General features: G+C 50.2%; 1 protein-coding gene across 2 annotated transcripts in view; it reads right to left on the bottom strand.

The window, feature by feature from the left end:
- Nucleotides 1–825: 825 nt before the first annotated feature.
- Nucleotides 826–12,402, bottom strand: part of TRPV3 (transient receptor potential cation channel subfamily V member 3) — a 35,601-nt gene continuing 24,024 nt past the window's right edge. The window contains exons 13-19 of one of the 2 annotated variants that reach the window (XM_006761495.2): nucleotides 12,344–12,392; nucleotides 10,105–10,270; nucleotides 8,235–8,301; nucleotides 6,696–6,970; nucleotides 5,400–5,512; nucleotides 3,675–3,754; nucleotides 826–3,430 (exon numbers count right to left, since the gene is read on the bottom strand). In XM_006761495.2, the coding sequence (XP_006761558.1) occupies nucleotides 3,333–3,430; nucleotides 3,675–3,754; nucleotides 5,400–5,512; nucleotides 6,696–6,970; nucleotides 8,235–8,301; nucleotides 10,105–10,270; nucleotides 12,344–12,392 (848 nt within the window). In that variant the 3' untranslated portion in view covers nucleotides 826–3,332. The remainder of the gene's footprint in view (nucleotides 3,431–3,674; nucleotides 3,755–5,399; nucleotides 5,513–6,695; nucleotides 6,971–8,234; nucleotides 8,302–10,104; nucleotides 10,271–12,343; nucleotides 12,393–12,402) is intronic. The other variant, XM_006761494.2, reaches the window with a different exon arrangement.

Here is a 12,402-nt window from a genome sequence, read left to right as displayed (position 1 = left end):
GTCCCTGAGCTGGGACCTATAATAATGCTTCAGGTCCAAGAGGTGGCTTTCCCTTTATCCACTCATGTTGAGTAACACTCCAGGATTCCTAGTAGGTCTTTATATTGGCACCCTTAATACAAAAAAACACAATGATAACAAGGCAAAATAAATATTTATTAGAAATCATCAAAGCATTTCTTCAAGGACACTAAAATCTTCTTACTCTATTTATGACTTCTTTCTTGAACATCGAGTCTCACACACACAAAACTAAGAACAAGTATGTAAATTAGAATTTACAAGGATAAGGCACATTCAATGAGAACAAGATGATAATTCTGCATGTGGAACCAAGATCACAGTAAAGAACATGTAAACCAATGCAGAAATCAAGTATGGCTTACAGGCCAGGAGGAGGGCCCCGCTGCCTGGGTCCCGCCCAAAGCAACAGGACACAGCTCTCCGGGCCTTGAGGAAGGAAAGGAACGTCAATAACACTGGGCTCTCTCGGGCAGGAGCCTTCTAAGAGCTTCATGACTTCACAGTACAACCTCGCACACCTTCTCCCACACCCCAGGGAGGAAGGTGAGCACCATTTTTATTCCAAATAGATTCATCACATGATGTCTAGAATAATGGATTATTCCTGAGGCAGAGTTTAGCTAAAGGAAAATTTCCAGCTCAAATCATTACCGGAGCATGAGAGATTCTATCCCTGGAAAATGCCTTCCCCTTAAATTGCTGAAATGTAAATCATGGCGTTTTAACATGCCCTAATATGCCCATGGATTTAGTGTGGCCTGGTGTGTGTGTGTGTGTGTGTGTGTGTGTGTGTGTGTGTGTGTAGACCGTCAACATGAATCACCTGAGCAAGAAGCCATAGCCCGCTGACATATGCCAACCACAAAGGCAGACTCAAATTTACTGAGTAACTGCTTTTTAAAATGATGGTGCAGGGGGACATCTGTGGTCCAGAAATCTGAACACTCCAGTTTCAACAGCTCTGCTATGACTTCCTGCCTGACTATGAGTAAGTGTGCTTTCCTTTCTGAGCTTTGGTTTTAGGTGTGAAATAAGGGGACTCGTCCTTTTAACCTGATGCTCTTTGGCCCACTGCTTCCCTTCACCTGAGAAACCCATCTAGGCTCAGACTAGACAGACTGAACGCCTTCTGGGGATGGCTATCCAGTACAGCAAATTCTATCCAGCCCCACAGCTTTCCGTACATGTGAGAAGACAAAGATCCCATTGCTGATGTCTACTTCCCTAGCCTCCCAAGAAATGGAAATGGCTTTATCCATGCATATGGGAGTCAAAGCAATTCTGGAATTCCCAGCTCCAGTGTGTAGAGCATGGCGCCATGGACCCAAATGGCTGCCCTTCAAACCAAGACATCTGTTCTCGATGTATGTAAACGGGTAACTCTAGGTACAGGATGCCAATCTGAAGGCTAAAAGGACCTTAAAGTTCACCTGACTGTGATCTTTAACATCATCCCTAATAGGTCCTCAACCAGCTTCCGCTTAAACATCTCCAATACCTAGAGCAGCTGTAGGACTGAATGGAACCAAAATCTTTCCCCTGAAATTTCCCACCTTTGGCACTAGCGCTGCCCACATCTGGCACACATCTGCTCCTCCCGCCTCCATAACAGGCCTTCCCTTTCCCAGAGGACATGCCTAGTCCCTGCTCACACCTGAGCCTGGTCTGACCACTGTGGTGCAGAGCATGGTTGGCGCCTGGGTCAGCTGGAAGGGCATGGGCTGCTGCAGACTGTGTGGCTCTCAGGCTGCATCCTTGACCCATCCCATCTCTCCCTGACCCGGCCCATCAGGGGCACAAAGGCCAAGTTTCCACTCACCCAGGTGCTGGCACACAGAACAGCCCAGAGCCGAGAAACAGCCCAGAGTGGCTGCTTGGTTTGCACTTCTCCATTGGCCTCAAGTCAGATTAACTAGCCAATCGCCACATCACCTGAAGGCCAAATTCATTTTTGCGGCATTTCAAATTAAATTCATGGTTAATATACTTGTCATTCCTCCTCAACAATTCCCACATGAATCCTTTTACCAGACAACCAAGGCGGAGCGGCTCCAGACATCTGGGACATTTCTTCCCTCTCTACTTCATTTCTGCCCCCAGACTGGCTCCGTGTGATTTCAGGGGGAGGAAACCAGAGGATGAGGCTCTAAAAGCCAGCCACTCATCTTGGCAAATGCGCCTTTCTCAACCTTTTCCTCAGCTTCCAAACTCACAGTTAACAAGAATCTTTAGTGCCAGAGCGTTTCAGGTCTTCTGTTGAATTCCTCCGATGAGAAACACTGACGTATGAGAGTCACCTCTGGGATGTCAGGCCATATAAATAGAGCAGCTGCTATTTCTGTTTCAGGCGAGGCTGGGACCCAGCTTGGAGGCGGGCACTACTGCAGGGCCGGGGCGAGGAGGAGAGCCAGGCTCTCTCACCCCATCACAGCGTCCAGCTGGCGCCGGAGTCAGCTGCCAGTGCCGGGGCCGCCTCACACTGTGCACGTCTCATCTGGACCTTTGTGCGCGCAAAGAAAAGCTTTTTGTTTTTGCCCCGGCCACCCTGAGGCCTAGTACACAATACTTCCATCCAGTCCCAAACCCTCAAATCTACTTCTCCACTTTTAAAGTCATGGACTTCATCTGAAGTGTTTTTCATTTAAAACTGAAATGTCCTTTTTCTATTGAAAATAAAATAATAATAATAATAATAATAATAAACAGTGTTAATTACACTACGAAAAGTCTCTCACTTTGAGACAGTTTGAGCCTTGGGGTGCCAGTGGGCACTCATTCCAAGGGTAGTTTCTGTTCCCTGAAGGTTCTGGAAGGGCATTTCCATAACTCACACCCCCCTCCCCCAGGAGATCGGACTTGCTCAGTCCCCTGTATGTTCTGGGATGGGACCAAGAGTCCCTTCAATTCAGAAGCCCCAGTCACAGCAGGGGAGAGGAGGGATGTGTGGGCTGCGGCTGGGGCTCCCAAGGAGATGTTGGCAGGAAGAAAGTTCTGCTCCTCGGGCCCTGCCCCTTCCCTACCGCTCCTCTCCCAGCCGAGCTGACCTGGTCACCAGCTGGTGAACCCAGGGATTTCAGGAACCCCAGGTTCAGGACTGCTGGCCATCCGTCCACACAAACTCTTCACCAAGTAACAAAATCCAGGGTCTCTTCCACGCAGAAAACTGACAACTGCCTCTCAGTTCAGCCCGAGGGTGCTTTCTGCTTCCAGGCGGGCAGGGCCAGGCTCCATCACGAGGCAAAGCCCTCAGCACGCAGTCCTGGATCAGCCTGCAGCACCCATGCGCACACCAGCTCCGGATTCTGCTGCTACACTGAAGTTTCCGGGAACTCATCTATTTCTTCAAACGCATTGAGGGTGGTTTTGCTGTTGCTCCTGGAAGAATCTTGGATTTTGTTGAAATCTGCTTTAAAACAAACAAACACTATTTTAGAAATACAGCAGTCTGCAAGGTCGGTAATTCCATGCCTCACTGCACCACCCACTTTGCCGCTGCCTGATTTTTGGAAGTTATTCCAACTAGGGTTCTAAAACATCAGAATTGGAAGGGACCTGAGAACCAATTTAATTCAATCCTCCCATTTCACAGATGGGGAAAATCAGGGCCCTCAGACTCAGTCTGCCCAAGGTCGCATGGTCACACGTCCTACCTGTCCGCCTCACGGACCCGGGATCTTCGTTGAGGAAGGAGACGTGTGTTTTCCATTCAGTCCACTTCACCTCGTTGATCCTGCGAGTGTAAGAATCATTCGCACTATTTCACAACTGCACCTCATTAAATACAAACAAATAGCATGGCCTTTGGGGGTCCTTGACAGCTCCCCTCTGTCTGTCCCAGGGATCAGGGTTTGAAACCTGCCCAAGTCCCCATTTTCCCAGGCCTCCGGGGCTCAGTCTCCTCTCAGTGTGTGAGACCCCAAAACTCAGAGAGGCATCACGGGGACATCTTCAGACAGCAGCAGTGTGCCTGACTGGTGAGGGCGGTTCATGGGGAAGGAGGGAGGGGAGGAGAGGAGGACGGAGGAGGAGGGGTTAGGGCCCCAGCTGAGAGGATGTGCGGGTGTGAGGATGAAAAGCCCTGCCCTGACTGGTTTGGCTCAGTGGATAGAGCATTGGCCTGCAGACTGAAGGGTCCCAGGTTCGATTCCGGTCAAGGGCATGTATCTTGGTTGCGGGCACATCCCCAATAGAAGGTGTGCAGGAGGCAGCTGATCAATGATTCTCTCTCATCAATGTTTCTAACTCTCTATCCCTCTCCCTTCCTCTCTGCAAAAAAACAATAAAATATATTTTTAAGAAAAAGAAAAAGAAAAGCATAGATGTTTAACTAGGGTTAAGGTGGCATTAGAACAGCCGTGGGCAAACTATGGCCCATGGGCCGGATCCGGCCCGTTTGAAATGAATAAAACTAAAAAAAAAAAGACCATACCCTTTTATGTAATGATGTTTACTTTGAGTTTATATTAGTTCACACAAACACTCCATCCATGCTTTTGTTCCGGCCCTCCGGTGCAGTTTAAGAACCCATTGTGGCCCTTGAGTCAAAAAGTTTGCCCACCCCTGCACTAGAAGGAGGTTGGGATTCAAACCCCCAAAGAGTGAGCAGTGTCTACGGCAGAGGTCCTCAAACTTTTTAAACAGGGGCAAGTTCAACACCCGGCGGGCCGGATAAATGTTTTCGGCGGGCCGCATGTGGCCCGCGGGCCGTAGTTTGAGGACGCCTGGTCTACGGTGTTGGATCACAACTGGCGGCGGCAGTTTGGCTAAAGTTCACACTCAGAGACCATCTCTAGAGTGAATATGTCAGAATCAGAGACAATTACAGTCGGAAATGATGGCAGGGTCGGGGGGGCGGGGGGCTATCTCAGTCAGAGAAATAGAAAGGAAGGTGGTCTGCAGGGTCAGGCAGTCAGATGGGGTAGGAAGAGGTGGACTGAGCAGGAAAGACAGTCATGGCAGGTGCAAGCACTTTTTTAAAATCAAAAAACGTGATATTTGTCAAAGGCAGCTGCCTCATTTCCATCGCCAGTGACAGTGTGCCTCTGTCCCCTAGTGTCACTGAAGCCACAGGGTGGACAGAAGGACAGAGTGCCCCTTGGAAAACCTTTCCTAAACCAAACACTGGAAAGGGAGAGGCTGTGGGGGCCCCTCCACCCCCACAGAGAGGGGACCAAGGCAGCAGAGCCTTCCTGTCCTCCTGCAGCTCAGGAAGCCTCGTCCAGGCCAGCGACCCCAGAGGGCACATTCGCCTTCTGGAGGGTCCAGAACAGAGCGTGGCCGTGGGTGGCACGCAGGGGGCGGCACTGCTTCTCTCGCATTCACCACCGGCCTCCTACCCACCAAAGGCACCCCCAAGGGCCCTCTCCCTCTGTTACCGCAGGCACAGCCGGAAATCTTCCTCGGCCACTTTACACAGCTCCCCCGTCCGGAACCTGCTCCTCAGCCATTCTGGCAGCATCTTCTCAAACTCCAAGATCGTCCTGGCTCTCTGGGGACAGAAACCAGCCTAAGCACGTCGCTGGGGAGCCAGCCCAGGAGCACAGTTGTGCACAAAGTGCACACACACTAGTATATGTATACATCACACACAAGTGCATGCATACATAAGCACGCACACAAAGTACACACACACAAGTGCGTGCACACACAAGTCCATGCACACATACACAAGTGCACACACACAAAGTACATACCCACAAGTGCATGCACATATACACACACAAGTGCACGTGCACACACCACCAAACGGCCCACCCCACCCCCACTGGAAGCTTAGTGCATAGATCCTGAGGTTAGACTAATCTACAGAATTCAAAAATGAAAAACCAGAAAGCTTGGAGAAGGTGTCCAAACTGCTTTAAACATGGCATAAACAATGTTTCTGGAAGTCCAGGCGCTTCCTAACTGAAAATGTTAGGATCCTGGTCCCACAGTGACGGGAAGTGCCGGTGTCACGTGGTCCCATTTCCATCCCGGGCTTGGAATCCCCTCGGCAGTTTTCCTGTCAACAATTTTGTCCAATCGCTCCTAAATATTATCGACAAGCCTATTAAGAAGACCCTAGTCACTAGAAATTTCCTTGCCTCAAATCAAAGCTTTTTTTTTCTTGTAGTTGCCCCATATACTTCAGTTCTGCCTTCTGGGGTCATAGAGGGAAGGTGCTCCCTCTTTCAAAAGTAGCTCTGCAGGTACCTGAAGAGATATCACCTTCGTCAAGCCTAGCTTCAGTGCCATTTCTTGTAAGGCATGGTTTCCCGGCCCCTGCAAAGTCTGCTCACCACCTCTGGCCATTACCGTAGTGGTGTCCTCAGCATGTAAGGCCCACCGTAGGTGAGGACTGTTGAGGGCAGGATGGAGGAGAGCAGAATTGACACCTCCATTGTGCTATACCCTTATACTCCTCTTGATGTAACCTAAAGTCACATTTCAACATCCACATATCACACCAGACTCTGAGCCGAGCACCCCCATCAGCCTGAGTTGCTCTCACACCTGCTGTTGACCCTATACTCAAGGAACCTAGGCGGATGCTTCCTCAAACCTGGCCAAGCACAGGGACCTTATGCAGATCCCCAGGCCCTGCCCCAGGTCCACCAGTGCTGATGGCCAATAGCGTGTAGTGAGCTGAGTCCCCGTGAAGGCTCCCACGCCAGGGTCTCCACCAGGCTCACCTGCAGGCGCCAGATGCGCTCACTCTCCTTGGAGACGTTCTCAACCGTCTCTCCCATGAGGGCGATGAGCATGTTGAGGAGGAGGACGAAGGTGAGGATGACGTAGGTGATGAGCAGGAACAGGAAGAGGATGGGGTACTTGGAGTTCTGCTGGATGTTCAGGTCGCCCAGGCCTATGGTGAGTTTGAAGAGTTCCAGCACAGCATCGCTGAAGCTGCCGTAGGAGCTGCAGTCCTTGTGGTCCTTGGGGCACTTCTCAATCAGCGAGGCCAGGGCTGGGAGGACATCACAGGGTGCTCTCGTCAGCCTCTGGGCCTGGTTAATTACCCAACAAGCTCATGCCTACTTGCAGGTACACCCATGCCCCCACACACTGCAGGCCTGCCTCCTGCCCGCTTCCTCTGGCCCTTTCAGTTCCATCTCCAGCCCCAGCTCTTCCAGAAGCCTCATCAGGCTGATTCGCTGCAGAAACCCCTTCTTGCCTAACAAAGCCCATACCCTTCTGTGCCTCCTTTGCCCCACCGTCCGGCCCTTGATCGCTCACAGCCTTGCAGAGTTGCTAATGATAATCTCTGTGTGGCCCTGGCTCCCCATCCAGGCTTTGAGCTCCCGACTTGCTGTAGCCCAGGCCATCTCCCCGAGACTGTGAGGTCCTGAGTGTCCTCCCAATGCTCTGTAGTGAGATCCCCTGGCCGAGGCCTGAAGCCCTTTCTTCTCTACAGCACTGGCTCTTTGCTGGCTGGAGGGGTGGGTGGGTAGGTGGGTGGATGGGTGGATGGTCAAATTAATGAGTGAGTAAATAGATGAATGAATACACAAGATAATGAAAGATCAAATATAAATAGGCAAATTATGACACAGAAAGGGTATCAGGCAGATGAAAACAGATGCTTAACTTCAAATGCCAATGACCACTGGGGGGAAAAACGGGCATGGAAATATAAAACTTCATCTCCCCATGCAGAGGTCAGACATAGGACCAGGTTGTGCTGTTCCCATCTGTTGTAGATGGAGAGGTTTTAAGAGGAGGCTCCCCATCCCTGGTCCCCAGCAGACCAAAGGCTCTCCCAGGTCTGTCTGAAGCGAACCCTGAGATAACATAATGGAGGGCCAACGGGGATTACCTCAATTCACTACTTCTCCCCCCGTTTTCAAAGGCCATCAATCACATTTCTGTGAGTTCATTTCCCCATCTGTAAAATGGGGCCCAAAACAGCTGCCCGGCCTCTCTCAGGCTGTGAGGGTCTCATGGGTGGATGTGAAAGTGGGAGGCATACCCCACAGTGGGGATGGGTAAGAGTGACGGGCCTGGTCGAATCCTAGAGTCTAAGCCTCAGTCGCCTGATGATCGGAGATGATGATTCCCCCCTTGACTGAGATGCGTGAGAAGAAGATGATGATTGGAAAATGCTAAGCACAGCAAGGCTCTGTGGGTAGCTGATGTCATTGCTGCTGGGGCCGCTATGTGCTCTGTCATTCTGACATCTGTATACAGTGCTTTACAAAAGTGGGAGTTACTATTATTTATAAATCAATTACCTACTCCGAATCCGAGTAAGAACACGATATATACAAACAAGAACTTCAGAACATCATGCAAAATGACCTACAAAGAAAAAAGAATGATTTGAGGGTAAGATCTGAGGACGGAATCACCATACACTGATCTCGCTGCTTCCCACGCTCTCCCAGGCTCCCACCCTAACCATGGCCTCAACTCAGGCCGTTCTCCCTTGCCCTTGGCCACGTCCCCCTGGTGCTCCAACACTCAGCTCTGGACCCCACCTTCTCCAAGAAGCCTCCTGTTCCTGCTCTCCTCCCTCCTCCCCACTCCCTCCTGGAAGACAGTTGGCCTCTGTCCCTGCGGATTCGCCCTGTCCATGAACACCTCTCTTCACAGTCTCGCATCTGGGATCCCCCCTCTTCCTGGGGCAGTGGTGTGCTGGAGCCAGCTCCTACCAGCTCACCAGAGCTGACTACTACCATTTCCTGAATTGTGTGAGCTGGTTGTTAAACATGGCCACTAATAAAAATTAAATCATATCAACTTATAAGTAAATATATTATATGAAAAATAGAGATAATAGTCAAAACTCATCACTTCTTAGTTATTTTACTACATTTTAGAGTTATTTATGCTCTCAAGGTTATTTACATCTATTGTAGCTATATGGTGGAAATACTATTAATAGTGTTACTGTGCATCTCTTCCCAGCTCCGTGTTCAAAGATGTCATGTTGGTAGCTGGAACCGTTAGGGTGGGAGTAGTTATACCATAGAAATTGGTAAATGTGCCCACCAGTGTGGCTCAGTTGTTGAGCATCGACTCATGAACTAGGAAGTCATGATTCGATTCCTGGTCATGGCACATGACCAGGTTGTGGGCTCGACTGCATGTGGGAGGCAGCCAATCAATGACTCTCTCTCATCATTGATGTTTCTATCCCTCTCTCCCTCTCCCTTCTTCTCTCTGAAATCAATAAAAATATATTTTTTAAAGAAATTGGTAAATGCTACAAGTCAGAGATTGACTCATTGTTTTGTTGATTGCCTAAATCTAGATGTAAGACAGCAATGGAGAAAATGTTAAAGCAAATTAAACTTAAAAATGTGTCCTATCTGTAGCTGCTACATTGTGAATAACACAATAATAATGAAATCATCTTCTAGTATTTGAACACTATTATCTAACTCAGCAAAGAAGTGGCTCACATCATTGACAAACAACTGAAGTTCCGCCATGTCTTCATTTTCACCTTCGTGTTATCCCTTAAACAAAAGCATCAACCAACACTTGTGTTGGAAGAACACTCGTTTGTCAGTTGAAACCATCGGTTAGCAACAGATACAGGCATTCAACAAAAATCAACAACTTACTCCGTGAGACTCACCTAGCTATGTGGAATTTACTATACAGAGTACTGTATGTTTTATTAGGAAGGAAACTGTGTACTACATCCTTTAAATAGTAAATTTTATAATAAACATGTATGTATCTGTGTGTGTATGTATCTCTGTGTATGTGTGTGTGTCTGTGTGTCTGTGTGTGTGTCTGTGTGTGTATGTGTGTGTGTGTCTGTGTGTCTGTGTGTGTGTCTGTGTGTGTGTGTTTCCCAGAGAGCCAGCTGTTAAATACTTACCAGCACACCCCTGCCTGGAGCTGAGAACATTCCTTCCCAAAGTGCATCCCTTCTCAATGCCCAGCAAGCCCAGGCATGTTAGGGTCTGGGCACTTACAGCTGACCAAAGGCAAATGGAGACGGTGGCATTCAGAATAGAGAGCAGCAGTCTGCCCCGTGGGCAAGCCCCCTTTGCTCCCCAGGCCTCAGTGTCCCCATCTGAGGAGTGACCATCCTCTGAGGGCCTTCCCAGCCTGCACATCTCCGACACTCGGAGGCCCCAGACGAACCTTCTGGATCATGACGCTGTACATGCCCATGGACTGGAACCCCCGCGTGTAGTAGAGCATGTTCGCCCAGCCCAGGGCCATGGCCAGCACGAGGCAGGCGAGGTACTCTTTGTAGGCAAACAAGTACAAGAAGACAGACAGTATCACAAGCACAGCTTGGACAAAACTGTTCAGGAGACACAGGAGACAAGGGCCTTACTTACTTCTCAGCATCAGGGCAGGTAGGCAACCCCGCCCCACACACACACCCCTCCCTTTGAACCCTGAACCGGCACCCTGGCGGCTGATGCTGAGGAGATGGATAAGGCTGCCCAGACCCGTCAGACTGGGCAGTCTGGGGCCAGCAGGGGGCTGGAGCGACGGACTTTTTAAAAGCACAGCTCCCCAAGGCCCCACCAGATCCTGGTCAGAAGACCTGGAGAGCAGCCCCGGAGGCTGTACGTGTTTAAATCACCACGTGATTTCTTTGTTAAACCCCTCTATGATTCTCACATAGATTCACAGCGAAAGGGTGCAGTGGATAATTGCATTTATAATCAGAATGATAAAAGCTGACAACATCTATACGTATAAGCCAATCATAACAAAAGTATCCTCAAACCTACTTTTTTATTTTATCTTTTCACAGCATGGACCAACCTGGAGATGATTATGCTAAGTGAAATAAGCCAGTCACAAAAAAAAAAAATAAATAAATACTGTATGATTTCACTGATATGCTGTCCTTAGGGTGGTCACATTCATAGAGACAGAAAGTAGAATGGAGGTCACCGAGAGCTGGGGGAGGGCGATGGGGAGCTGTTGTTTAATGCGTGTAGTGTCAGTTTTGCCAGATGAAAAGAAATCTAGAGATCGGCTGCACAGCGCTGTGAACACTGAAAAATGGTTAAGGTGGTAACTTTTATGTTGTGTGTATTGTCCCACAACTTAAAATGTTTGAAGTACCACATATCCCAAATGTGCAAGATCAAAACCTACTCCTAAGCAGTGTGTACGCCAGCAGTAACTCGGACCTCTGGGTAAAAACCTTCTCTCACTTATAACATCAGTCCGCACCGTTGGAAAATGACCGGTTAAAGCTAGGACACAGGCAGCCTTGTTTTTCTTGTCCAGTGAAAAGCAAGTGTTTGGGTGATGGGTGCCTTTGGCGCTGAAGGGAGGAAGCACATCCACACCTTTGCCTACGCTAACAAAACAACCCAGAAGCAGAAAAGCAGGGCCATGCACGGGTGCCTTTTGTCTGCACTGGAACCATTGGCTGCCTTAATGGTTTTTCTCTGGAATCACCATACTTTCCAAAGGTGACAAACTCTCATGTGACTTGCATGGGGGGCGGGGGGGCAGCGCCGCCCCCCCGGCCATCCTTCACTGCAGTGTCTGAGGCCCCACCTGCCCACAGGGATGGAGAGCCCGGTTCACGCCTCTGGCAGGCAGGTACATCCTGAATGAAACACCCAGGCAGCTGGAAACATCGGGCCAAGCTTCCAGGTCCTGTAGACCCACCCTCCCGGAGAACTCAGAGCAGGAACTTCAGGGGCATCCGCGCAGTGAGGAAGCCAACATTCTTCAGTGCTCGCTGCAGGTTTAATCAGCCTCTGCTCAATCAGAGAGAGGACCCCTGAGGTCAGCCGCACACGACCTCTTTCAGATAGGTCTGGGCGAGGCTTTCTGGCAAGAGCCCAATGGTAGCCAAGCCTGCACTGGCATGAGGAGAAGAGGGTGGAGAGGCTGGGACTGGCTTCAGGACCACTGAAGTTCCGAGTGACTGTGAGGGACTCACTTCCCTGCTCTGGGCCTCAGTTTCCATACCAGCAGGTGAGACTCGATGATCCTCAAATACTTTCCAGGTCCCATCTGCCAGGGTCCAAGATGGTACGTCTAGACCCCATGCAACTTGGAGGCACTGGGCTGGAAACCTCCAGAAGAAGGTGGACAGCAGGGCTGAGCCTCTCGGTGCCTTCCCCCGGCTGCCTGCCGCCTGGGGCTCTGTGGCAGGGTGGAGTCAGCCATCCCTGCGGCCAGGTGATGGGCCCTGTCCTCCGGTTTTCTGGGCGTCTCTCTGGGCATCTGTGTCTCTCTCACCAGAAGGGAGAAAGGCGGCCCCTCACCACGGGGGTGTGGCAGAAGGGCTGGGACAGGGTGACACAGTAGGGCAACTGTTTCAGAGGGACACAGCAACCACCAGATAGGACCTCAGCCCTGCCTGTGAGGTGGCGACCGAGGGGACGGACCTACTTACAAGACAAAGTGAAACCAGGCATCCGAGAGGATGGACTGCAGATCTGAGGCTCAGCAGGA

The sequence above is a fragment of the Myotis davidii genome, unplaced genomic scaffold, assembly GCF_000327345.1.
Source record: "Myotis davidii unplaced genomic scaffold, ASM32734v1 scaffold638, whole genome shotgun sequence".
NCBI lineage: Eukaryota > Metazoa > Chordata > Mammalia > Chiroptera > Vespertilionidae > Myotis > Myotis davidii.
This window is presented reverse-complemented; position numbering and strand designations above follow the sequence as displayed.